Source organism: Rhagoletis zephyria, unplaced genomic scaffold, assembly GCF_001687245.7.
Source record: "Rhagoletis zephyria isolate East Lansing unplaced genomic scaffold, Rhagoletis_zephyria_1.1 Rzeph_scaffold_00012, whole genome shotgun sequence".
In the NCBI taxonomy this organism is placed as follows: Eukaryota; Metazoa; Arthropoda; class Insecta; order Diptera; family Tephritidae; genus Rhagoletis; species Rhagoletis zephyria.
The window spans coordinates 635,220-661,634 of record NW_016157096.1 but is presented as its reverse complement, the minus strand read 5'-3'; the positions used below and the strand labels follow the sequence as shown (position 1 = coordinate 661,634).

Genomic DNA, 26,415 nt, shown 5'->3' with positions numbered 1-26,415 from the left:
ATTATTATATGTCTATTCCCGTACAGTTCTCGAATTTTTCGTCGGAATATTTATTGATGTCACCGATACCATGTTTATTGAGATTATTTTCAATGCCGTAATTGTTATAAAGATTTCATATTTTTTTTAAAAAACGACCTTACTATTATGGTTTTCGATATATTTTGTGATAAAGACTAATTTATCGAAATTTTGTACAAAATTTGTTATCGATTTGTCTGTCAATATTTTGTTTGAAATGTATAAATAAATTTTTGTAGATTTTTATTTCCTATATACACCGATATTGCTACCGATAAATTTGTGGGAATATATCGATAACAATATCGGTGTATATTGGTAACAAAAATCTACAAAAATTAACTTTTGATATCGAAAAAGTTGTGTATTTGATAGCCATCGGTGTATACTGGTGAAGGCAGTCCATAAAAGTATACTTTTGATATCATTTTATATTGTATTAAAAAAAAAACCTAATGAAAAAATGTCACATTCTTTTTTCCCAAAAGCAAAACCGCAAAACTGGGAAAAGCACTGAGTTGGAATGTTTGCGTGCTTACTCATTCACATACATACCTCCTTTAGGAGTCTGTTATATATTTTAATTCGAATCCTTTTTGTATTAATTCCATGTCGAAAATTCCAATAATCAAACTTCTCTTCCGCGTTTCAGGTGCGTGAGCGTGGCAAATGATGGCCAAAAATGGCGGCTAAACCACCAAAGCCGCCAGCTACTTTTCTGAAGCAAAATAGTCACGGCAATAACAACGACAGCAACGCCAACCAAGTCCACAACAACCACAACAACAGTGATCCTAGCACTTCCACTGATTTAGCATCACCAAAACACACAACGCCTACCTCCGCAACGACGAGTACACCCCTCGCTGAAACCTTCAGCAAGCTGGGTATACGGCGTTACAACAGCCGAGACAATCTACTGAACAACATCAGCAACGATAACAATAACAGTGACAGTGGCATCGACGCCGCCGGCAATAATTCGGAGGGAGCGGCTAGCGCACGTCCCGCTTGCAATTGCACGAACATAAGTATTATGCATCTCTTTCATGAGATGAAGCAGGAGTTCCCCACCATACCCGATCCGATTGTAGCGCAATGCGTGAACGAGAATTGCCATCAGCGTGAGAATTGCATACAGATGTTGAGAAATGAATTGGCATTGAATCCGACACCAGCGCAAACTTACCCAGCGAAGGTGTTGCAGCAACACAACATCAACCAGCAACATAATAGTGCCCATCAGTCGAAGCCATCGTTTCAACAACAACAACAACAGCAACGTCAATTTAGCCCCCAGGCGCAGATGTCGCCACAATCGCCACATCCGCAGCCACCGCAACGTCATAAAAACGCTGTGTCGCAAAAACCCGCTACGCCGTTGCGTCCGATTCGCGCCGCGCCAACACAGCCGCCGCCGGGTACGCTGCCACGGAAGCGAAGTGACGTGAAAACGAATTGTGATAGTGTTGAGCTGGTGCAAACAAATAATAGCAACAATAATATCTGCAATAATAGTGGTCACTTGTTGAAAGATGTTAGTAGTGATCATTTGCCGTGCAATAACCACAGCAGCAACAACAACAATAGTGTCGGTGAACTCACAAGTCAAACGTGTGATATGCCCGCGGCCGATTCCGCCACCACAAACACACCCGGTGAGTGTGCGCGCTCAAGTGATTTCGTAGCGGCGCTCAATAAGCTAGGCGCAACTCCGACACCGCCAGCGCTAGCACCGTTGATAGCCACGCGTCCGCGCGCGCGGCCCAATACGCTTAACTTGCAGGCGTCCCAACAACAATTGCAACGGCAACAGCTGAACAAGCAGTTACAGCAGCATTTGCAGCAGCGCTGCCAGCTCCAGCAACAGCAGCAGCAGCCATCGACCGGCTTGTCAGCGGATACGTCGCAGCAAAAGCCAATACGTAAAGCGCCGCTGCCTCCGATCGCGCCGAAGCCCGTATTTCACAATCAAACCAACAATAGCCACAATCTAATTAACAACAACAACAATAACAGTTGCGGAAATTCACCACAATCACAAAGCGGTGGCAGCTACTCGACCGAATCGAACTTGACGAGTCCGATAAGTTCGTGCGGCGAGAGCGAATTCGCTGTCAATGTGGGATTGACATCGCAAGCTTTTGCGCTCGGCCACAACAATAACAATAGGCATAACAACAACAACAGTCACATTGCTTCCACTGCTCCAGCTTATCAGCAACAACCTTCATCGCCACTCAAATCGCCGATCCGTCATCGCTCAGTTATCACAGTGCAGCCAGAGCCGCCATACGCGCGTGATTTTCTACCTCCTTCGAAAATTTCCACAAGCGCTGTATCAACTTCTTCCGCTGGCGGTAGTGCAAGTAGTACGCCAACAAGTCAGAAAAGTTTTACCACAGTCAATTTGACATTGCGTCAACCCACCGCCGTCGCACCACAGTCAACAATCGACATATCTGCCGGTCCAGCATTGAGCGGTAACGGTAGTGGTCTTACCTATTCCAGCACCTCGTTCGACGCACGTCGTGGCTATCAGCAAAATTTCCATATAACGGTCACTGATCAAGGTGGCGTCTTCAATGCGAGTCGCATACGACCGCGTAATAGTAGTAATTACGCTGGTGTGGAACAACAAGATGGTCCAGGTGGACCAACGGGCGGTATAAGTCCGACGGCGGTTGCAACGCACCAACAACAGCCGCCAACAACAACATTAACATCGCCAACATCACAGCCAGCGCATATGCTGGCGGTGCGAGGAAGTCAAACAGCAACTACAACAACGACAACATCACCAACAAGCGACGATATGTGCCTGCCATACGAAAATAGTGGTAAGTTTTTCTTGAAGTGAAGTCCAGTCGCCTTCTGGCAATCTGGAAGTAATTGGCTTTTTTTCGTTTATTTGATGGTGGCTCAGAGAAAGAAAGATGTATTAGTTGTACTTTTTGGTGAGCTTTTAGAGTCAGCCTAGCTCTGTTGGTGGAAAGGGGTGTTAAAGGGAGGATTTAACTTCAACATAATTTAGTATCAGGTTCAATCCCGTATTCCTCGGACTAAAACTTGTAAAACTGTCAAAAAATAAAAATTTTGTATGTAAACACACTCAGCTCACACATGTAAATAACCAAAAAGACTTTCAAATTCATTAGAATCCACTTAAACAAGTATTTAAATCATTTTCACCTCACACTAGTCAGAGAACCGAGTACGGGATCGATTTCCAGTAAGATGTCACTATTTCCACTAGCCTGGACTCCTATGGAATCGCAACTATCGTTATAAAAAATTCGCAGCTTATTTTTGCAAAAATGCTCGAAAAGAATTATTGTCAAAATGGAATACTTAGAACGAACGAGAGAACAAACCTTAAGTAGACTTACAGTAGGCATCGGTAACGATGTTAATACCTTTTTTACCACGCAAGGAGGAATTGGGTGCCCACTTTAGAGCAACATTCTTCAGTGTCTGAAAATATTGATCTATTCGCAAGCTAGGAAAGTTTGTTGTTTCCTCTTTGGAGCACTGATTCTAGATTCGGTGAAAAATCCTACACTCATGGATGCAGCTAAGGTGGATGGAAGCGCACAGAGGATGTGCTCCACAGTCCCTTCATTCCGCGTTGCCCACAAATCTGCACAAATTGGAGCAAGCTTAAAGGTATGTGCAACTAAAAGCCCTTGTCCTGTTAGTACACCAACTAGAGGCCTAGCGCCCTCGCTCTTAAGAGATAAAAGAAACTATTCTAGACACCTGGCAGCACCGTCGCTACCTGCTACAGAACGACTTGATTGGCGAGTCTGTCGGCCTCGTCGTTGCCAGTATTCGTCAGAACCCCGAACAACTACACTTCCGTTCGTATAACTCAGTCATGCCTGCTTTTGTACTCTACCGTACTTCCTCAAGAAGTTGGGTGCACAATGACTGTCGATATAGAAATTCATTCGTGCCATTGCGTCAACCTTCAATCCAATAGTAGTCTCCACATACACCTTAAAGTTCAGGTCCAGGAACATATCGGGCGTTCTCCAACCAAAATCTAAAGTAGGGCATTTTTTTAAGTTTTCTGAACCGACTGCCGAGATAGGTCGATCTTCCACTCAGCCGTCGATATAGGCTATTCCTCCAGGAAATATTGTTGCTATACTATGTACTGTATACAAACTATTCCGTGGCAGTTTTGTACCCCATATTCTTGGATGTCCGGTCCGCCGTCGAAAAATTCAGCAAGGCATGGTATCAAGCCGTCGGTATAGTTCTAAGTTGCGTTGTCATTTTAATCATAGATAGCCCATATTTAGCGTCTATTCTTTTAAGAAATATTTTCTTCTTCATTATTGCACCACAGTTCAGTACCAGTAAAACAGTATTCCCCTGTAACTCTATCTGGCGTAGATTGCGTTGTTTATCCAGTTTAAATGCCTGCTCAGTTATCCACGTATATATACCATGCCAATGCCCTCGTGCACCATTTTGAAATCTTTATCGAAAATCAGATTTTATTTACTTTTCTAGTGAATTTGTTTGTTTTCGCTTCAACATTCTTTAACATTATTAATAACATATATACATTATTATTAACAATGTATATATATTATTAACATATATACAGTAACTCAAACAAGTATTCACGCGCTGATTTTGTTTAATATACACAACGTATTTCAATTAAATTTTTATATTTTTTTTAAGTTCAATTTTTATTTATTTTTCTGTAAGAATATTGTCCAAGCCATATAAATCAAAGTTTCAAACTTTATACAAAATTTTGGAAAATTCAACAAATTTCATTGAAAATTTCGAACTTTTTAATCTGCATTTTTTCAACATTTTTCGTAATGCAGTTTTATAGCCCGTACAATTTTAGTGCATGTTTCAACTGGCTAAAAAATCCCGTTGATTTTTGAGAATTTATTTTTTTGCGTCTGCTTTCGCGTTTTTTTATTTTTTATATAACAAGTGAAATTTATTTATTTATTTGTTTATATACAGAAACGGGTGTTGATTTTTTGAAATTTTGTTGTGAATGGTTTCCCGCATTTTATTTCACAAAAAAAATCTCAAAAGTCAACGGGATTTTTTAGCTGCTTGAAACGTGCACTTCGTGAGACTAAAATTGTATGGGTTATAAAACTGCATACACAAAAATGTTGTGAGTTCAGCTTAAAAAGCTCGAAATTTTCTGAAAAATTGGCGAATTTTCCTAATTTTTTTTATAAAATTTGAAACTTTGATTTATGTTTTGGCTAAAGCTGCGACAATATTTTTATAGAAAAATAACAAAAAACTTTGGCTTTAAAAACATTGTAAATATTTAAAAAAAAAATCAACATGTGAACACTTGTTTGAGTCACTGTACGTACATACATACACACAAACAAATTATTTTATTTCCTTTTTAAAGTCAGGTGCACCCACATAAATTATTAACGACGCAATAACAATTTTAATCAATCTGATAAGCGTAGCGATTACTTTATGTGTTGGTAATGTTTATTATTATAAATTTGGTTTGTGTTTCTTACTTTGCGCGTCTTTGTCTGCCTTCGAGATTTGCGACACTTTTCCTTGTAAGCTTCATAGCTAAAAATAGGTAGAATAATCTCATACATACATATGTACATCGCACTGATATGTATGTATGTAGAGTGGAGTGCGTTATTGTCCTATGCATAGTATGTATATGTATGCCTCGATATTTTACTATATCATCGTTTCTATATTGGAAAGTTATTCTTGACCGTTAATGTAACAAAATTTAAGCTCGGCACACTCTGTATACACCCACAAATTATTAGGATGCCAAGGTAAGGCAACGTGTTGTGTTTCAAATGTTTATCGGTTGATTGATTAGAAAAACTACATGCAAACATATGTACATATGAACATACATGCTACAATTTCAAGTAGTGCATAAATATATGTATGTATGTATGTATGAAATTAAGTTCACAGCGCTCTATTCGCACTTATTTATTATATATTTTTCATTTGTTTGTACATGTAAATAATATTGTTGTCAGCTTTTTGCATTTTTGCCGACGTCATTTTCTGCTTAAACTAAATTAAGTAGATGATAGATTGTGAAATGCAATGTTGTTTTTTTTTTTTGTACATATGTATATTTCTTCCTACATATTTGTATACTCAGTTATTTCATTTTGTCGCTTGCTTTTGTTATGTGTTCAGCTTTCTTATCTAATTTGCTTGCTTTTTAGTTAACACACATAAATATGTATACAAGCAGGAGCATACATATGTGGTATAAATGTGCATTAGGGCGGGTCAACTTGTATTAGAGATTTTTTCGACCATGGGCGTATAGCACAAAAGAATCCTTCTACGTGTAATTCCAAGAAAATTTGCCGAAGAAACCATGGGTCTAAAATAAATTTGGAGTTTGCCAAATTGCGAAAATAGGTTTCTTGGCATTTTTCTATAGTGCCGTAAAGTAAAGTAAAGTAAAGTAAAGTGCTTATATTTTGTATAAAAACATTCTAAAAGTGTTGTTTTTTTTTGTATGAGACGGCCGTTGTGGTGAGTGGTTAGCAGTGCGCCCTACCAATCTGCAGCGCCTGGGCTCATGCCCGGTTCAACATCAAAAAATAAAAAAACAAAGTGTTTTTCTAGTAGCGGTCACCCCTCGGCAGGCAATGGCAAACCTCCGAGATTATTTCTGCCAAAATACAATCTCGCCGTTCGGAGTCGGCGTAAAACTGTCCCCTTTGTGTGGCAAGCTTACCCAAACACTATGTGTAAGCGCCTATCTATTATTATTATTATTAAACCATTTCTGCCCTTAGCTTTTTCTTAAAACATTTTCTTCGAAACATATTTTCGCAAACTTCGAAACATTTTTCCAAATTGGTTTTAGACCCATGGTTTCTTCGGTAAATTTGCTTAGAATTATACGTAGAATCCTCCTATGCCATGCACACATATTAAAAAAAAAAAAAAAAAACCCTCCCTAATGTATCTACACTGTGAAAATTGCAAGTGTTGTTCAATCTGTTAATGTAATGATTTGTCTACGAATTTGTGCTGCATAATCACAGATTTTATATGAACGAAAATTGGTGTCTTAAAAATGCTAAAATTAAAAGTGCTGCATACATATATCTATACATATGTACATGTTAACCTACTAGCATGTTTATTGGCTAATTTGAACAAATATCTTCCCCGGAATTTAAATCATCCATGTATGTATGCATTTACATATGTAAATGATAAGAATTCAAAACTTCTTGGAATATGTTTCTTAGAAAAAATTATTTTGAACTAGTGTTTCGAGGAAATTACATATACATATGCATATGTATGTGCTTTAATAAGTATGATCTATTTTTTGACCAGCTTTAGGCGTTTTAAAAGTAATTAGATTAAACTATTCATCAAATTGATAGTTACACTATTTTACAAGAAATCCCACCTGTGGCACTACACCATTTCCCCTTATGTAAAATGTTCCGCTGAATCTGAATATAAAGTCAAAACATAATAAACTATAATAGTTTTGAGATATAGACAAATTTCGGTTTTTAGAGATGTGAAAAAGGGCACTCACTTAATTGCATATTATTTTTTTATATAGCTGGCGAATCATAAATTTCTTTTCACAGTAGTGAAGCTTATTAAATTTACTATCTTCTACGTAAACGATATTTTTAAACCATACTAGCTAATCATTGATTCATCGACGATTTCGCATAATTAAAAAATATATATAATAAAAAAAAGTTACCTTGGGTAAAAATATCAACACGAAAGAACTTGTTAACTTTTGGATTCTCGCACGTTAAAACATGATGTTTTATAAATACAAAAAGGCCCTGCTCATCTAAATTGAATCATAAATGTAGAAGTTATGAGCACTTAAGTAGGGATACATACAAAAAGTTTCTACACAAATTTATGATTTGCATATTAGTGTTCCTTTTACTACATTTTTGAATCGCTATATCTCAGAAATGGTAATCCTTAGGATGAAAAATGTTATGATAGTTTTTATAGATAATTGTATGATCTACACTTTCGTCTCATCTATTTTTATGATAAACCGTACCATTTGGCTGAAAAATGCGAAAAAGCAACTTATGTGACCTTTGACCTAGACGTGGAATCGATAGGGACTTTTGACATTTCATTCATAATGGCGTTCGCAACACTCGTACCAATTTTCAGCTTTATGCGAATTATTGTAAACTTACCCCTATTTATTGAGTCAACTTGACTGGGCTAACAATATTGTTGAAGTTTTTCGAATTTTTCTAATTCACAAGAAATTGAAAAGCATCAAATAAACAAAAGATAAAAAGCAAAAGCTTGTTAAAACGTCACGTCCCTATTTATATTTTCGCCACCGTATGTAGCTGCTATGCACTTGTTTTTTGTTTTAATTGTGCCTTCTTCATGTGTCCCTCCTCTTTCTGTACGTAATTTTTTAGTTTGCTTGTTTTTTCTCACGTTAGGACATATTTCTTATTACGTTTTAACGCTTTGACAACTTAATGCACTTTTTTTTAATTTTTTCTCTTCATTATAGCTTGTTTTCAAGATTTAATATCTTATTTTCATTTGTGTCGCCAACGATCTGCAACCCACTACTTTTTTATTCTTATTTTTGTTTTTTTTTGCAATTATAAGCGCCCGTTTATAGGATATTTGTATGTATACATTATATTATTATAATAACTACCCAGTAGAACTTGGGATCATCGTACGATTGCTCGGTGAGTACTCCCTTGGAGTATAGGACTACTCCGCATTGCTCCCTATGCTTCTATGTATAAGCATGTAATTTTGTATACTCCCTTTAACACAGGATGTCCTAGGGTGGCGAGTAATCCCTTTTACCTCCTAAATGAGCAATCAGGGAGTTCATTGAGAACCTAACTGCTCGCTTAGAATATATCCCATTACTCTCCTAAGCGAGCAGATCTCCCTTCAAGTTCTAGTGGGTACATACATACATATATACGTATGTACATACATACATACTTCGTAGCGGTGCCTTTTCTTTGTTTTGGCATATTTTTCAAGTTCAGAGAGATTTTTATGAAAATTTGTTTTTTTTTATTTTTTTCATTTTTGATTTTCTAATTCTAGCAGATTTTACTTATGTGTGTATGTTCTCTTCGTTTTATGCATTGTAGAGGCTTACAAGTATGGAAAGCGCCATTTTGTTTGTTTACATTTGAAAACAGCTGAGATCACCTGATTTCTTATTCCTTCATTCTCCACGCAGGGTTCCACTCCCAATTTGGAAAAAAACTTTGGAACACATTTGCACAAAATTTATTACACAAGTATATTTATTCTTTAAAANATAAATACTTGAAATTCTTAAATCAGCGGCAGAAAATTATTTTCTTTTTTTTGCAAACATATTAAGTCTAACATCGAACACGCAAAAGTAAGGCAAATATACTGCCAAATCCTAAAAAAATTTAATCATTTACAAGTAATTTTTAAGTTAAAACATCCACCGACTTCAATGCTCATATAAAAATTTAGCAGTGGCGTTAGTTTCTTCATGCTCCAATGATCTTAACTAAACCAAATTAGTATGGGATCACCCTTGAAATACCACCTTTTCAATACAAAAAAAAAAGTCACGTGGTTTGCGTGGTCCACGGTTATTCAATAACATACATATATAATAAAAAATATTCCAATGTATTTTTTATAACCTTCCCCTTTTATTGATGTCGGTTGGAATAAACTTTGTACAGCAAACTGCTTTCAAATAACCGCGATACTTAACTCTTGAAGACCTTTTTATGTACCTTTTGGACACCCTGCATAAGTGATTGATTTTCTATTTGAAAGTTTTGACGCTATATACGTCAATCAAAATTGCAACAACATCTATTTTGCTAGGTACTAATGCTGAGCAAATGCCAGCCAACACGAGATAAGGCCAAATCGTAGTAAATTTCTTAAGAACTGCGTACTGCCTTAAAGAAATTTCAAACGAGAAAATTGCTAAGCCATTTCTTGTACGTCATTTTATATGGAGTTTTTGCTTTTCTTGAAAGCTGCATACTGGCCTGTAGCATTGAATGAATGACGATGGATTTTTGGTCCGTTTGTTTTTACTAAGTCAACGCTCGGTGTCATCATTCTGCGTGTTGTGCTTCCAAAAATGGCGTGTTTGATGTAAGTGAGCCATGGCGAGCCACAGTGATGTTATCGTGAGCTACTGAGTGCGCACCTCTACCTTATACCTTGATCCTAGTTCTTTTAGCTTTGTAATTTTCGAAGAAGTGAAGAGTCACAACATGTGGTCGAAAACAATAAGGAATATGCTGCTGATAAACATTTTTTGGCATACCATATTTATGCATTTACGCAGCTCAGCTAATAAATAAATTTAATTTCTAAATATTTTTTAATACTTTTCTATTTATAGGTTTGAAATTATAATTTTTTCATATTTTTTATTTGTATGTAATACATTTTTTATTTGCTCTACATACATATGTATTGCGCCCAGGGTTTTTCGAAAAATGAAAGGGCCCTTTATATTATTATTTTATTGTTAATTTTCCGTAAATTTTACTTTAATTTGATTTTATTGGGTCTACCATCGGTAAACACTTTGAGAGAAAAGCGCAAGTGGCAGGCAAGTCTTCGTCGGTTAATTTACGCCATATCTTCTGTAGCCACATGCTAATTTCCTTCATTTTGAGTCCTTTATACTCCCACTTTTGCCCAAAATAAGGCCTCATTTTCAGAAATCTAATAGACTCGAAACTGGTGCCGCATGTATTTATCTCCCAAAGTTTACACTGCTGGCAAATGCAAATAAGGATTAAAGTTTTAAAACTAATTAATAAAATAAAAAAAAACTATAGCGAATCCTTCTATTAAAAAAAAAAACACACTGTGTAGCAGTTGTGCGTCGCCACGCTCTAGCATTTTTTTTTATTTCTTAATAATGTCCTATACATATTTGACATTCGATCACGCGACAGTTGCTGGCGCAGCTCACGTCCGCCGCCTACCTACCTCAATTATTCAACTAACACACTTCCACTGTACGCCGCCAAAAAAGAAACATCATGTCTGGGGAGAGGTGCGTGCAGGAAACGACAGACAAGTTATGACGCTGATTGCTGAGCAGCATTTTCTCAACACCCGCTAAAAAAAAAAACACATTTACCTTTTCGTCTATAGTTGCATAAACTCATACATATGTACATTAGACAGCATCACCTCTGATTTTAAGCAATTTTTGCGACGCAATTTCGAAAAACACCTTTTTTTGCCGAACACTTTTCGGTGACACCTGCATTCGGCAATATTTTTTTTTTATTGTTCTACTAAATAATCAAAATACTTCCTTAACAAAACTTTAATGATTTTTGGCGAGCTTTAAGGAGGAAATTAGCATAGTGGATAAGTACTAGTACGTGGTACTTGAGGTCAATGGACTTTGGAACAAAAAAAACATTTTCTCCCCAAGGCAAAAGCATCGGTATAACATAAATTAACATCCGAGTGTAAATGCCGAAAAAATTTAAAAAGCTAAGCTCTGTGTTCGACCAAAAAAATAAATAAAAGCTTTTTTCAAAGTTGCTTTGCAAAAATACTTTAGACTCTATAGTATAAGGGGAGGTTTTTTTTTCTGGTAAGGTCTAATGTACAAACATATGTATTTCAAGTCACACGTTTGCAAATGTACACCTTTGTACATAGTATGTGCGAATATTTTTGTTTGCTTTCCGGTGTGTTGTTAAATTTAGCATGAATTTTTTAAATTTAGAATAAAAACCGAAAAAATATACCTTATGCACTTTTACATGCATGTTCAGTTTTATTTTTGAACACCATAAACTTAATGATTTTATAATCTCGTCATAAAAATTTAGACAAAATACGATTTACTCTTTCTTTGGTTGATAATTTTTTATCCTATTTGCTTTTGTAAGGACCACTGTAGTTTCAAAATGATATATCTACTTAAATACTTGCATTAAGAGTACTTATTGCCATCGTATCGAATTTATACGCATTGGAGATCTATTACAGCTCTTTTGTTTCATTTGTCAGAACACAAAGTTTGCGAGGCTATGTTTTAGTGGTTAGGCCGATATGACTGTCCCCGTACATAGGACATTGTTTAAGGCAACTGAAATTCAAGCGATCCTAATGAAATTTTACACAATGTTGCAACTTAGTCCAACTTAAAACATAGGATATCCTTTATCTCGATTAGACAAGGGTGCGTGCATATCTTGGGTATTATGCGTGGTGGAGTTCTGGTATCTGGAATAGAGCTATATAAAATCAATTCCAATGCTCATGAAGGAAGGATGCCAGCTGTTTAAATAATCAAATTCAATATGGGTGTCAGACGAGAGAGACTTAAAAAGGTTTTGGTTTGAAAATATTTTTAAAAGGGTTGCCACCTGTTTGAAGTCAAATTTGTATTAATTATATGCAAGCTATATGAAGAATTAAAATATGGGTATTAAACGAAAAATGGTTAAGAAACATTTAGTTTGAACATTTAGAATATTGTTGAGATGTTTTACTAGGGTTGCCACCTGTGTAAATTAAATTAATTATTACAATATGTGTATCAGTCTAAATGGTTTTGAAAAGGCTTTATTTCTAGGATCCATGTATGAGGGTTGCCACCAATTTAAAAAATCGGATTTTACTGGAATCAGGGGAATTAAGTAATTGGTGGTATAAGTCACACAATATGGGTATCAGACGAAAGGTTGTAGTTTGAAAATATTTTTGTGAGACTGCCAATTGTTTGAAAAGTCAAATTTAATTAAGTAGAATTTTCTGAGGTGTTTGAAGAGGGTTTGTTGCCACCTGTTTAAAACTAAATTCAAATAAACTATATTGAAAAGTTAAATGAATTATTAAAATATTACGGGTATCCATGGAAATGGTCTTGAAAATGCTTTGTTTCTAAGCTACATGTAGCAGGGTTGCCACGTATTTAAAAACTAAAATTCGGATTGAATTCAAGAAATAAGTTAGTTGAAATGTATCACAAGAAAAAGGGTTAAGAAAGTTTTAGTTTGAAAATCTGGTATGTTTCAAGCTGACTCTAAATATGTTCAGTTTTCATTGAAATAAATTACGCTTACTGTAGCGCTCAGAAGTATCATACACTCAGCGAAGCAGGTGGGGGCAATCTAGTTTTCCAAAAATCTTGTTCCGATAGGCATTCGAGAAAGTGCTTTTAGAATTACCGAACGAGAATGTGACATAATTTTATTGGAAATCTCGTCCTCTTACCGTTCATTTCTTAAAAGCAGTTCCTGTAGTTGTGCCGACCATGAGAAATAAATACTCTAAATGTAGCGCTGTGAAATATAGGTCGTTCTTTGAGTTATGTTTAAATTTTTGTGATAAAAGGTTTATCATAGATTAGTTTATCACTACGGTTACACTCTATTCTACTAGACCCACCGGTACGTTATTTGGGATACGAAAAAATATATCGCATGATTACGGTATTCATATGACTCGTATCATGTCTACAGATCAAGGTCAAAAGCCTTAATTCGAATGATATCATTATATTGACCTCAGATTCGGGAAGAACAGTAGGTTGGTTAGGTTTAGATGATCTAACTGACTAAAAAGTCACTCCATATCTCAACGTGAAATTTCCTATGCTATCCAGGAGCAAGTACTTAGGCTATGCAATACAAATGATTAATCAGTTCAACTGGACGACAATATGCCTTCTCTTCAAAGCTAGTAAAAAAATTTCTTTCCAGAGTTTTACTGTCACATTTAGTTTTATCTTCAGCTCAGCTCGAAAGGCGAACCCAGTAAGCTAGCAAACGTTTCGTCTTAAGAAAGTCCATCTCAACCAATTGAATAGATCACTGCTTTTGACGTGTGATACTGAGAAAAATTATTTACACATATCCAAAGAATTCGTCGATTGGCGATCTTCGTTTATGTCCGGCAGCGCCGCGCAGGCAACATTGTTTTTCCTTTTTCTTGGTTGCCACTTTAACGCTATTAAATTATTATTAGAAATCAGATAAAAATGCGCAGGAATCTTTATTAATTTGTTTAACATTTCTCCTTTCTTTTTATATTTTTAAGATACCCACGGTGTGCTATTTTAGCAATGCCAAAAATAAAACGAGCACACATAAACAATTTAGCAACAGCTGAAAAAAAATGAAGTGAAAATAGATTTACGTTCTTACTTTTCTAAAAATTTCACTTTTCGATGGATTTTCTATAATAAATGTATTAAAAATATCTTAAATTCTAATTTGTTGGCTTATTTTACGTACTAAAATGGGTGTTGGTAGCAATAGGGTGCATTTACGATATTTTATCGGATTAAAAATGAATTTGTGTTGCGTATTTTATTTGTAGATCCAATGCTTTACGACTTGTCCGACACGTACTGTTGTCCATAAGTTTTTATGTATAGCGTCGAATGTGGGCGTTTTGTGTGCGCTTTAATGGAGTGGACCAAAGTGGGCACATTTAATGATTTTTGACAAGCACGAAAATAGTATGCTAAGATTCTATTTAATCAAATATAAAAAAAAGAAACTTGGCGCTCTCTTGCAATAAACACATTTTTATTGGTTTTCATGTTTTAAGGGTCATAAATTCTAATTTGCTGACGCTGAAGATGAAGTGCGCCTAGCTAATCTTTTTGGCGTCTTGGAGTTTTCTGCGTCATTTATGTATGTATATATTTTATATTATTTTCTCGATTGCATTGATGTGAACTATTTAAAGAGGCAGCGTTCAAACGAATATTTCGGAAAGGTTTATATGCATGTACTTCAAGTACATATTTGCAATTTTTCTGGTAGCTTCATAATTCCATCGATGCAGAACTCTTTGGTCGGCCAATTTTTTCCAGTCAAGAGTTTTGCAGAGATCAAAACAAATGGAAGTCAGACGGTGCAACTTGCTTTTTACACAAGTTTTCCTCCGGCGGTTGAGAATTACATTTTTTGGCTAACTAGTCGGGAAAAAATAGCACAGTCCTCGGCATCTTACTCTGCATACTTTTGAGCGCGCTATTTGCTGGACTGAACGCATGCTATCAAAAATGCATCCACAACTAGCTTAAACAGACTGATACTTTTTCTTCCAAAACGCGCCATTCTCACCCTGTCTAACACAAGGAAAAAACTTTGCCAACGTTGCATTGTGGCTTTTGGTTACATATTTCAAGAATTAGTAATCTTGGAAGCGGTTATTCTTATAAGAGCCCTTTTCTGCCAACTGAATAGATGACTTCACTAAGACCCAAGTTTAACGTCTCTGACGGCATGCCTATTTGAATAAAGTGCAGTAAGAGCTATCATTTGTTGTTCTGTAAAATTTTCAACTTGTGAGATTTAAAACGTTTACTTATTTGTTGTGATTCTTGAGTTGGTTAGATTTTTCTGATGTTTAATGTTCCGCGGACGGTTGTTCTTATACCAAATTACTGATGAAAATTTTTCATTTTAGTAACGATTTCCTTTCTCTACTTTTCACAGCTTTCACCGAGAATATAAAACGTCAAAAGACGCGCCGTGACAAGCTGGCCACAGCACTGCGTGAGAACAAAAAGAAACTTGGCCATGTCGAAGAGGAAATCAACATATTAATAGAAAATTTGAATCCCGTCGAATCTGAGAGACTGGATCATGAAATAGAAAGATTACGCACTGATTGTCAGCTAATGTTGAATCAAATTGAAAATATCCGACGATATGGTAAGCATATATTCAGTTATGCAGAAAAAAACACAAATCCGAATTAAATTAAACTTTGCTACTTGCAGGCCAGCTAACCGAAGCCGAGCGACTGCAACTGCAACAACAACAACAACAACAACAACAACCATTCCCACGTCAACGACCGGCGCGACCGCCACCGGTGCTATATCCTTACCCATACCAGCAGGCTGAACGAGATTTCCTCTCACCTCAAAATACGCCTGGTAGTGGTACAGGCAGTTGTATTGGCGCTGGCAGTACACACACTAGCGCAGCTAGTACACCCAACTCCTCGCAATTGTTACAGACATCGTCGCCAAATGTCGCTTACCAACAACAGCGTCCAGATTATGTCAGTCATCTACCATCGTATGTACAACAACCATCCACCGACGAAGAAGATTATTCCGATTCGAATACCGATGGCGGTGATGATGAAGAACCACTCGAACGTTGGCCCTGTTCCATGTGTACATTCCTCAATCATCCACAATTGAACATATGCGAGGCGTGTGAATGTGTGCGCATACTACCCGGTACGGTACGCATTGTGCCCACAGCTAATGCGGCGTCAGTGGCAGTAGTGGCAGCGGCAACGCCACCATCCTCACGTGCAGCATTTATTGGCAATACATCAGCGACTGCAGCAGCTGCTGCGGCTGCCTTAGCTGCAGCGGCACCAGCAGCAATTGCTCATGGTTCGGATGGTGCGGGGGCGAGTGCTAGTGCCACCACTGCTGCCGCACGCACGGTGGCTGCTGAATAGCGCTGAAGGGCATGCCACATGCATGGCGTGTTTTTTTGCTTCAGTGTGCTGAGTACTTTCTGTTTTTGCAATACTTAGGTTAATGAAACTAGTAACTAATTTTAAATTTTATTTTATTTCTTTTTTTTTTTTTGTTCTTTTTTTTCTATTTAACCAAATGCGGTAATTTTTTTATACGCTTGTATATACTACCCTGTAAAGTTAAGCACAGTTTTATGCGTTTAAATGTTTGTATGTTTCATGTGTATAAACTGCATGCAGCTTAAAAGCTTTTGCTTGCTCTTACATTAGTTAGCTGGATATGTTTGAACATAAAAAGAAGGAAAATATGTGCTTTAATCAAAAAATTAAAATTAATATTAATCTAATTATATCTTATTTTAGTTTAATAAAAACTTAACGAAAATCATTTAATACAAATTTAAGATAATAAAGACATATAATATCGATATATGTAACTAAACATTCCCTTATGCGTTGTGATTCATTTACATTTTCTCTAATTTTTTCTAATTTCTAAATAAAATTAGAACTGTATCGAATTTGAATTCCAAAAGAGTTTCCACTGTTTAGGTTATTAATTTTCAAGTTCTCTTACTATTAACGCAAGCCTATAAATATAAACTTTTTTATAAGCAATTATTTTCTCTGGCATGTAAAATTTAAGTTGTTTGCATTTATTTTTAATTTAATTTATTTTTATTGTCCTCTTTTAATTCATTCAGTGTTTTTTTTATTTTGCTTGCGAAACGCCGCTCCAATAAAAAAAAAAAAAGTTGTAACAAATTTACATAACGAAAATTGGCTGAATACTATGATGTTATAACCAGACACGTGAACCGGTTTTGTACCGGATTAACCGCTTTTTTTACTAATTAGATGAACCACTAACCGAACTGAAAATTTCCACAAATTTAGTATCCGGCCCGAAAACCGAGCTACTTTTTTCGAAGGTTTAATGTTTGAAGAACCACCAAAGCTGCAAAAACGCTTAGACCCGCCGAACCCAATTCAAAAACCTGGTTATAACCCAACGTAACTTCCAGCATCCGTCCACTTCATACCGCATGCACAATCCCCCAAAATCCGACCGGATTTCCCCTCCGTAACGGCGAGACAAGCAATAGTGCATGACATGACCAGACGTACGAATTCGGACGATCCGGGGATGAACGATCTAAACAACGAGATTAGGAGAATCGATAAAGTACATTTATTCGAAACTGCCTTACAAAAATACTCTCGACTCAGGGGTGTATGGCAAACTTTTCATATTTTCTTCTATATAAATGGAGAAAAATACCTAGAGCCGTCAGCAAAAAAATTATTAAAAATCAACACGATTTCTTAGCCATTTAAAATTTTACCATTATTACACTAAGGGCCGTTTTCAGAAGTAACCCTTAACTTTAAAGCTCACTTTATATTTAAATAATGTATTAAAATTTTTAGTTGTCTAAAGTAAAGCAATTTATTATCGGTTTTAAATTGGTTTACTGCCAAGAAACGTACATTCGTCAAAAACCGATAATCGAAATGCTTTACATAGTACTTAGACCTCTATAAATTTTAAAGCAACCTTTAAATATAAAGTAAGCATTAAAGTTTCAGTTGAGAAAACGGCCCTTAAATTGAACTGGCTATAAAACTGCATGCCAAAATGTTTTTTTTAAGTCTGAGTAAAAAGTTGAAAATGTTTAATGAAAATTCGTTAAATTTGCGTTAATACAGTTTGAAACTTTGATTTATATGGTTTTGTGCTACTATATATAAAAAAAAGTATTTGAATTGTGTCTGCCGCTTTTTTTAATTGCCTGCTGTTTCGCTCCTGCTCCCACTCTTGTACTCAGCTTTGCCGCAACGAAAGTGTGGCTACACTTTTCATGGCTATGGAACTTGTCTAAAAAGTAATGATTTCTAAATTGTACTTTTATTGCATTTTCTTTACTACAGAGCCCATATAGAGGCGAGAGGATATACACATCACCCTGTCTCCGGGCGAGAATAGTAAGTACTTTGAAAAATATACATACATACATACCTTTATAATTTTTTACGGACACAACTTATTTTTCATACATAAATACATATATTTACAGGAATAGTGCACTCTTGGGTCGTGTCATGACAGTCAACGCGTAGGCCATCATAACTGTTATGTTTGGTCTACTGAGGAATACAATTTTAGCATAACCGTTTTGTGATCGAAATACAACGTACTTTGGAAAGTGCGCGATATGGACATAGATAGAAGAGCTTTTCGAGAGCTGAAAAGATGGACAATTTGCCAGTAGCCTAGCAAGGCGTTTACACCGTATGAGCTCTGAATTTAAGAGTGACGTATTAAGAATATTTTATTGAATGACTAGAAATATATATAGATTAAACATTTCTAGCGCATTTATGCGAAAAATATGGCTTCATTTAAACTTCAGCGCCTTTTATCGAGTTCAAGCGAATATGATTTTGTCGTAGCAGCCTTGCTAAAAAATGCGTGACCAAATATGTCTGTGGTCATAAGCAATAACCGCGTAAATCGGAAAACTTGACTTTGAGATAAAAACGTTTTAAGCATTTGTATTATAATGTTAACCATATGGGGAAACCAAAATATGTTCGTCTATGACTTTTTAAATAGCCTAGCTGGCGAGATGGGAATTTCACATACACATGGAATAGAAGTTGCCGAATACGATAGCATATACATAGATATGTATAAATCAATTATTTCTTAAGTCGACCTAGGCGGTTATTATGCTTATGACCACAGATATGTATGTACATATGTACATCTGCCTCGTTACGGTTTAGTAGACCTTTTGTAGATTGTGTCGTTGAGGTTTTCAGGTTATTGAGTATGATACTGCCTCCTCGGTGAATTGGAGTTCTTCTACAAAACCTATCATGGCGGTGATTTTTTAGGGGAATGAAAAAAATACGATGTGCCCTTGGGTGGACTGCGGAAGCAGTAACACTATTGAATAACAGCGAAGAACCAAGAATTGAGAGGTGGCGTTGTTTTTTTAAAGAACCATTCGATGGCTGAGGTCCTGATGGGAACCGAACTTTATAACGCTGGCGATTATATAATCGTCCTTCCATTAAACATTTGAGAAATGGTGCAGAAGTACTAATTCTTGGAAGCTGATGTATTTTGGAAAGAATTTCCGTAACACCTGGTCAAATTTGTTTTGAAGTCAAACTTGACACAACTCGAACAAGGGAGAATTTAGAACGCATCCTATGACTTTGTCCTGTTGCATCAAAAATATTTTGGGAGCTCCATAGTTTAATAATCTTGAAGACGTGACAGCACCTGGGCTTCAAACACTTCTGAAATTCTCAAAAGGCATTGACATCCTAAATGATGTCTACTTCGAGTATACTTAACTAAAGTCTCTACCTTCATCTGGCTCTATGTTAGGTGGTCAGCCAACCAAAATAACCTAACCTAAATTGGTTTCGGTGTTGTGTTATCTTCAGAGTAATTTTTCGTTCGAATTCGTAAACGCAAAATCGTACTCCTCAATTTGTGGATTCGTCCAAATTCGTTTAGGCTGTTATACATAGTGTAATTTAGTAAAAAAAAAAAATAAAATTTATTAACGAAACAAATGTACATAGATATTTTCATTCATTCAACAGCTAACGCATTTATAAAGGAAAATTTTTAGTACTCAAATTCTTTTATAGCGATTAAATGAAGGACAAAAATATATAACAAAAAAATTATTGTTTTGAGAAAACCAAATATTTATGTAACATAAAAATATATTTTAATTAATTTAAACGATTTCGAAGCATAACGAAAAACTGGCGTCAGCCATTAAGTCCCGTACTAGTTCAACAATATAGGCGAGTAGTGCAAGAAAACGAACTCGATATTAAAAGCGATGTATGTATGTCTGTACTTAAGAGAGTGTATAAGTATGTGCGTGAAAAAAATTGCTGCTGGCAGCACAGTTGCTAAATAGATTTAAAATTTTCGTTAAACTAAATCCAAATGCCAAGACTAAACTAGTTGTGTGAGAGTTACACTCTTTAATAAGCAGCTAACAAATATAAATTTGTGGCATTTTATTAAAATAACTTAACTTGCTTTATAAGGGTGGCCTTTAAATTAAAAAAATAATAATAAGTTTGCCTCGAAAAGTTTTATGTTTTTATTAAGCTTATATTAAGTGTATCTTAAGGTACACCTATGGCTAGTTAATCGTCGTTAAAATATAATTTGAGAAGCCAATGACACATTGCTTTAAAGGGAAAATGTTCCATCTCGAGATAAGTTGTTTAAATAAAATGCCACAGAAATAAATACATAAGTTTTCGCGCATCTGACTTATGGCATAGACAGATAATAACGTTAATCCGGATTAACGCAGCAGTTGAACTGATCACCATTGTAGCCTGACTGACGGAAGTAGTATTGCAGATTAAGCAAGCCACGAGATCGAGGGTTAGAATCCCACGGCCGGCAAATTTTTTAAGGCATTGAATTGTTATTTATAATTTTTTAATGTTGTGAACTTTTTTAATATAAATTTAACTCTAAAAATTAAATTAACTTGAAGTAATAATATGAAATTAAATAAAGCAAAATAAGACGTGCAATTTTGGAAATTGGTGGGAACGTGGATCGAACCTTGGCCTTATCGAATGTAGTGCTCTCGCCACTCGGCTATTGCGGATGCCAAACTCGCTTGCCTTATTTGCTTCGTTTATTTTTCATTCACAATAGACAACAGCTGGTCGTTTTGATCAGGTTTGTAATCGAAAATCTCCCTGATCCGCATTAATGTTGTGAATTAAACCGGATCAACTGCAATTAATTTCCAAGATAATTCCGAATTATCGACTTGATGCTGATCAACTTTGCCACCTGTCTATGCTATTAGTCAAAGAAATTGTTTTTAAAATGCTGCGAAAAGTGTGTTTTTTTAGAAAAAGACTTTGTAAATATGTGTGCATAAGATACTTTAGTTAGTTGACTTTAATAAACAAATATTTGCATAGCTAGCGAATATGATCTACATACATATATACATACTCACATATATGTACTGTCACCTATTACACAGGAATAAACATATATGCACTGTGGAGCGAATAGGCCGATCATATATGAAATTTTTGTTTGAGAAGTAACTTTGTAAACTTGTTCATATGTACGTATATAGCTTGCTAACATTTTACCTTAATTTAGTTTTAATATTTAGCGTACTAATTGTATTTAGGTATAGATTTTTGTACATAGTAAAAATTGTTGAAAAAATTGGAGGTTAATTTTGATACAAAGATAAATATTTAATTATAGATTTGTAAATAATTAGCAAATAACCTAAGTGTAAATAAGAAATAAATATGTGCATATGTATAACCAATGTATACTGAAAATGTGTACTTATTTTCAGACCAAACAATTCTAAATTTTGTTTTTGTTTTCGTTAATTACACCACTGCCTTTCGAAGAGCGAGAACTTGTATTCTTAAATTTTCCTGACTAGATCACACAGATTGGGAGAACAGCACTTTATAAGCTTGCAAGGATCGCTCATTCGTTTTGATTTTACTCGTGGCTTTAGGGCCTATTACGACAATCTCTTATAGATATCATAGATCACTAAACGATGCTGATGTTGATAAGGTGCATGCATCAACTGTTATGCGGAATATGGTCAGATGAAGGCATGGCCGACGACTGGAATTTAAATGTGCTCTGCCCGGCCATTTGCGCCAACTACCGCGGGATCAGCCTTCTAAGCATAAGTCACAAGGTCTTAACGAGCGTATTGTGTAAGAGACTAAAGCCCACCGTTAACGAACTGATTGGGCCTTATCAGTGTGGCTTTAGACCAGGCAAATCCACCATAGACCAGGTATTCACAATACGGCAATTCTTGGAAATGGCCCGCGAGAAAAGGATCCACCCTCACCACCTACATATTTATCGACTCAAAGCCCCTTTCGATAGCACTAAACGGAGTTGCCTATACGTTGAGATATCTTAACCATACTCCCTAAGTCGTTCATCATGCCCTTGCTGGTATATGGCGCAGAACAATGGACAATGACAACACCCGATGAGGCGGCTCTTGGAGTATTCGAGAGATGGTGACGGCTAGTATCACAGACGATGTAACGATGAGCTGTATGAGCTTTACAACGACATGGACATAGTGTAGCGAATTAAAATACCGCGGCTCCGCTGGTTCGGCATTGTCGTTCGAATGGACACCAACGCTCCAGCTCTGAAAGTATTCATCTCGGACCACTGGTGGGAGCAGAGGGGAGACAAATTGCAGAAGGACTTGGCGTCAGTTGGCGCAGAAGAGAAATGGCTGGCGTGCTTTGTTGAATTCGACCGAAATCTCTTAGGTGGTTACAGTGCCAAAAAGAAGAATAAGAAACTACATACTACTCTTTTCGTCTTCTGCCCCATGAAACCCATATTTCAGACAATCTGGAAAGACTAGTGTGTCGAGGCTCAATGTCATATGAAATTAGTACACCGGTCGCACTCACAGCCCTTCCTTTCGCTGAAATAGAGGCCTTATTCTTTTTGAGACGTGAAAGGGAATGAGAAAGTACTCAATGGGGTCTGAGTACTGCTTTACAATAGATCCACAAATTATCAGAGGAGCTCCCATATAAAGTCGACATGATTGCTGAAATTTCTACGATCTGGCTCTGCCAACGGTATGCTGAATTGTGAAGAATTACCCACCTTCGCAAATGGGCAAATCTTAGGGTGTGTCTAATACACATAACTGTAATTATCAATCAACTTCGGAAAAATATTTTCAAATCGCATAAGCTTTTTATTTTTTGTTCTTTGTATATTCTAAATTAATTACTTTTATAACTCCACCCTTCTGGTAAATCATAGTATGGAGTATCTGTGTCCATCGCATTCTCCCAGAAATCATTCAACTCACAACAGAATGTATAGCCGTGGCTGGCGACTTGGAAGACGGACGAGTCAGCCAAGCCGTACTCGTCACAAACATTCGTACAAAATTCCACCGTTTTGTCAACATTGGCAAAGGGATCATTCAGTGATATAATGACTATATCCACGGGCAATTCAGGATGCATTAACACTTTATAGTACCATTGTGGCGCCGATATTAGCTCTGTTTTATCCAAGTAAATCGCCTCCGAATCACCGCTCTTTGAATTTTCTAGCTCTAGCTTGCCCAAAGTGCTAGTGAATGTCAATAAATCGGATCCAAGTGAGGAGGCTAAATTACGTGCCAAATTTTCCACCCGCAACCAGTTACCAGCATTTACCACCTGCCACTCGGGTGCACAATTGATATAGAAATAGGTGGCCAACTGTTCGTAAGTGAAAATAAAATCAGCGTCTGGCGTGAGGTGACCGCGCGCCAAAAAGCTTGTGCGATTCACGTAGGCTTGATCGGCGCCGAAAAGCGTTTTAAAGCGCGCAATTTGATTTTTAGTCGTGTAGAGGTTGTTTATGGCTGTAGTGGTGAAGCGCATGCCCTCAGCGCGGAAAGAACGTCGTGTGCTATCGATAATTTTAGCTGAGTGGAAATTAAAAAAAAAAATGGTTTTGTTGAAATTTAGCTGAGAAAACTACAAATCGTGTGGTTGAACTCATGATAAAAGCATAGTAAGGTAAAACCGTTCTCTCAATGCGTCGGCCATGATTTTTTTTTTTTGAAGTTTGCCATCATTTTAAAATCGTATAAAATTGAGAGTAAAAACAGGAATTGTTCAAAGTTGTTGTTTGAGATTGAAAAGGAGAATGTGTGTGTGAGTTTGTGCGTAAAATTTTAAAATTAAATTGCTTGCAAACGTCAAGAATTTGAAAAATTCCTCTCAGCGGTTCAACCTTCCTATTTTTCATCATGGTTGAACTTACCATCCAGCCCCCGTCCATTCAATAAATTACGCGAATAGAGCGTTTGCACATTTTCTCTGTTATAGCAAATCGTAAATAGACTCTGGAACTCATCATTTACCGCGAAACCCACTTCGTGCAGGAGACCGGTGCCATTCGCACAAGCAATTTCCGTTACCAACAGCTCAGCGGTGGGTATGTGAGTGCAATTTAGTTTATTGAGTGCAAATTCCTTTCCTGTTTCTTCATCGTAAAAACTTCCACTTTGGCACTCAAGTTTAGCTGTTTGCTCACTTAAAGCAACCAACATATTTCCTTTGCCGGCACAATGCAGCGTAATCTTATCATTCTCAGCTATTTCGGTTACTGCATTGGTTGGTCGTAGTAGTCCTTCCTGTGTCACAATAACTGGCTGCGGGTTGGCCACATCCGTTGGTAAGGTAATTTTGCAGGGGTCAGCTGGAAAGAGGGGGTAAAAATTAGATATATATTTTTTTTTTGTATTCAAATTAGCTGCAAGTTGGAGGTTGGTTACTGACCTTGGCTTTAATCTAATGCTATCGATTCTCTTCAATATTGGTAATCTCGAAACAGTGAACTGAGAAGAGTTCCAATAAGAGAACTGGGCTTAGGAGTTATTAGGGACACAAACCAGCACAAAAGTCTTGACCAGTTACTATCTCATTGGATACGGTGAGACTTTGATCCGATCTATACTGTCGCAGGTGTTTTGAGGATATGTGCAGTCGCAAGGTGTTTTGCAAACACGAATGGAGCCCAAGCTATTTAAGGGGAGCGTCGGTCTGAAACAGAAATTTCAGTGGCGTTCCAACGGACGGGGAACTGGCGGTGGACCAAAAATTATTAAGCACACAATATTGCATAGGAATCTTGTCCGCACACTGTCTCATAGGAACTCATGTCGTGTGACTTAACATAAAACTCAACTCATAGTATCGCCACCGATTAGAGGTCTAGTGAGGCGTAATCAGCTCAACACCTTTTTCTAGACTGAACAGTATTAATGAGGCTTAAATTTAATAAAAACCTGACTCTCACTGAGCAACTCTATGCGGTATATTTAAGCAGTTTGCAATGCTTCTTTGTGGTACCAAAAAAGAGGATCAAATAAAATGGTTCCTTCTTACCTTACTCTATCTTAACTTATTTTATCTTTTATTATTTTAACCCATGCTATCCTATTATTTCCAATATTATCCTCTCATACCGTATTCAACTAGCATCCTGTCATATCCTATACTATACGTTCCTTTTCTTCCTAGCCTATCCTATGTTATCTTATCCTATACTATACTCAAGCTCATCGTTTGGATGAACCAATTTTTCTAAGAACGTGATACCTTCAATAATAACTAGTAACTATCGCTAAAGTATTGATTGTGAAGGGTCCGACGAATCAAAATTGATTCATGTACATATGTAAATGTTTCCAGGGCTTAGAGAGTGGTCTTTCGTTTATACCAAGGATCGGCAAAACCTCCCATATTTCTTCTAAGAACTTCTGGTCAATCAGTTTTTCTTCGTTTTTGCAGAAATCGCCGAAAAAACTGCTTGACCCGAACGTGCAAAATGGAATTCCTTCAAAAGCTCAACAAGCTTTGAGCGGGAAAAGATCGGACGTAATTCTACTCCTTCCCGGAAATTTGTATTACATCGGGTTTCAGCTCTCAAGAAAAAAAATTACGTAACATCTAACAAAATTTCTTTAATCATTTGCAGCTCTCAAAAAACAAACGCCATATTCATTTCTTTAAGAAAGTTTACAACAACGGCAAATCACTTCTTCAAGTACCTAATATAAATAATGAAAAATATTTCTTTCGATTTTTTTTTACAGCTAGAAACTAGGCTTAAGTTTGAATCTTGTACAGCAATTTTACTTTCAAAGTATATTCTTAATATTTTAAAATTATATGACTTCGCAATTACCCAAAGCGCTGCTTACAGCCAGCAACAATTGCAATTTCAGCCACAGTGTTAACATTTCACTTGAGAAGTAACCGCGCAACTGA

At 36.5% G+C, this 26,415-nt stretch overlaps 2 protein-coding genes across 4 annotated transcripts in view; one reads left to right on the top strand and one right to left on the bottom strand.

Moving 5' to 3' along the window:
* Tab2 (TAK1-associated binding protein 2) overlaps positions 1-19,141 on the top strand; it is a 46,049-nt gene extending 26,908 nt beyond the window's left edge. For 2 of the 3 annotated variants that reach the window (XM_017610877.1, XM_017610887.1), the window contains exons 2-4: positions 674-2,861; positions 15,531-15,749; positions 15,818-16,891. In XM_017610877.1, the coding sequence (XP_017466366.1) occupies positions 704-2,861; positions 15,531-15,749; positions 15,818-16,518 (3,078 nt within the window). In that variant the 5' untranslated portion in view covers positions 674-703 and the 3' untranslated portion in view covers positions 16,519-16,891. Of the gene's footprint in view, positions 1-673; positions 2,862-15,530; positions 15,750-15,817; positions 16,892-18,471; positions 18,526-18,617 lie in introns of those variants that run through there. The other variant, XM_017610892.1, reaches the window with a different exon arrangement.
* Positions 19,142-23,330: 4,189 nt separating this feature from the next.
* LOC108359156 (uncharacterized) lies at positions 23,331-26,415 on the bottom strand. The gene is made up of 3 exons (XM_017610865.1): positions 26,333-26,415; positions 24,404-24,841; positions 23,331-24,062 (listed from the first exon to the last, which is right to left on the bottom strand). The coding sequence occupies exons 1-3, from the start codon at positions 26,385-26,387 to the stop codon at positions 23,365-23,367; spliced, it is 1,191 nt and encodes a 396-aa protein (XP_017466354.1). The 5' UTR covers positions 26,388-26,415; the 3' UTR covers positions 23,331-23,364.

Excerpts from the sequence above, each read along its gene's own strand:
- LOC108359156 (XM_017610865.1), bottom strand. The coding sequence starts at position 26,387 with ATGTTAACACTGTGGCTGAAATTGCAATTGTTGCTGGCTGTAAGCAGC. Across the intron at positions 24,842-26,332 it reads GGCTGTAAGCAGCGCTTTGG|CTGACCCCTGCAAAATTACC; the intron begins GTAATTGCGAAG and ends CCCTCTTTCCAG. Across the intron at positions 24,063-24,403 it reads GAATGGACGGGGGCTGGATG|CTAAAATTATCGATAGCACA; the intron begins GTAAGTTCAACC and ends ATTTCCACTCAG.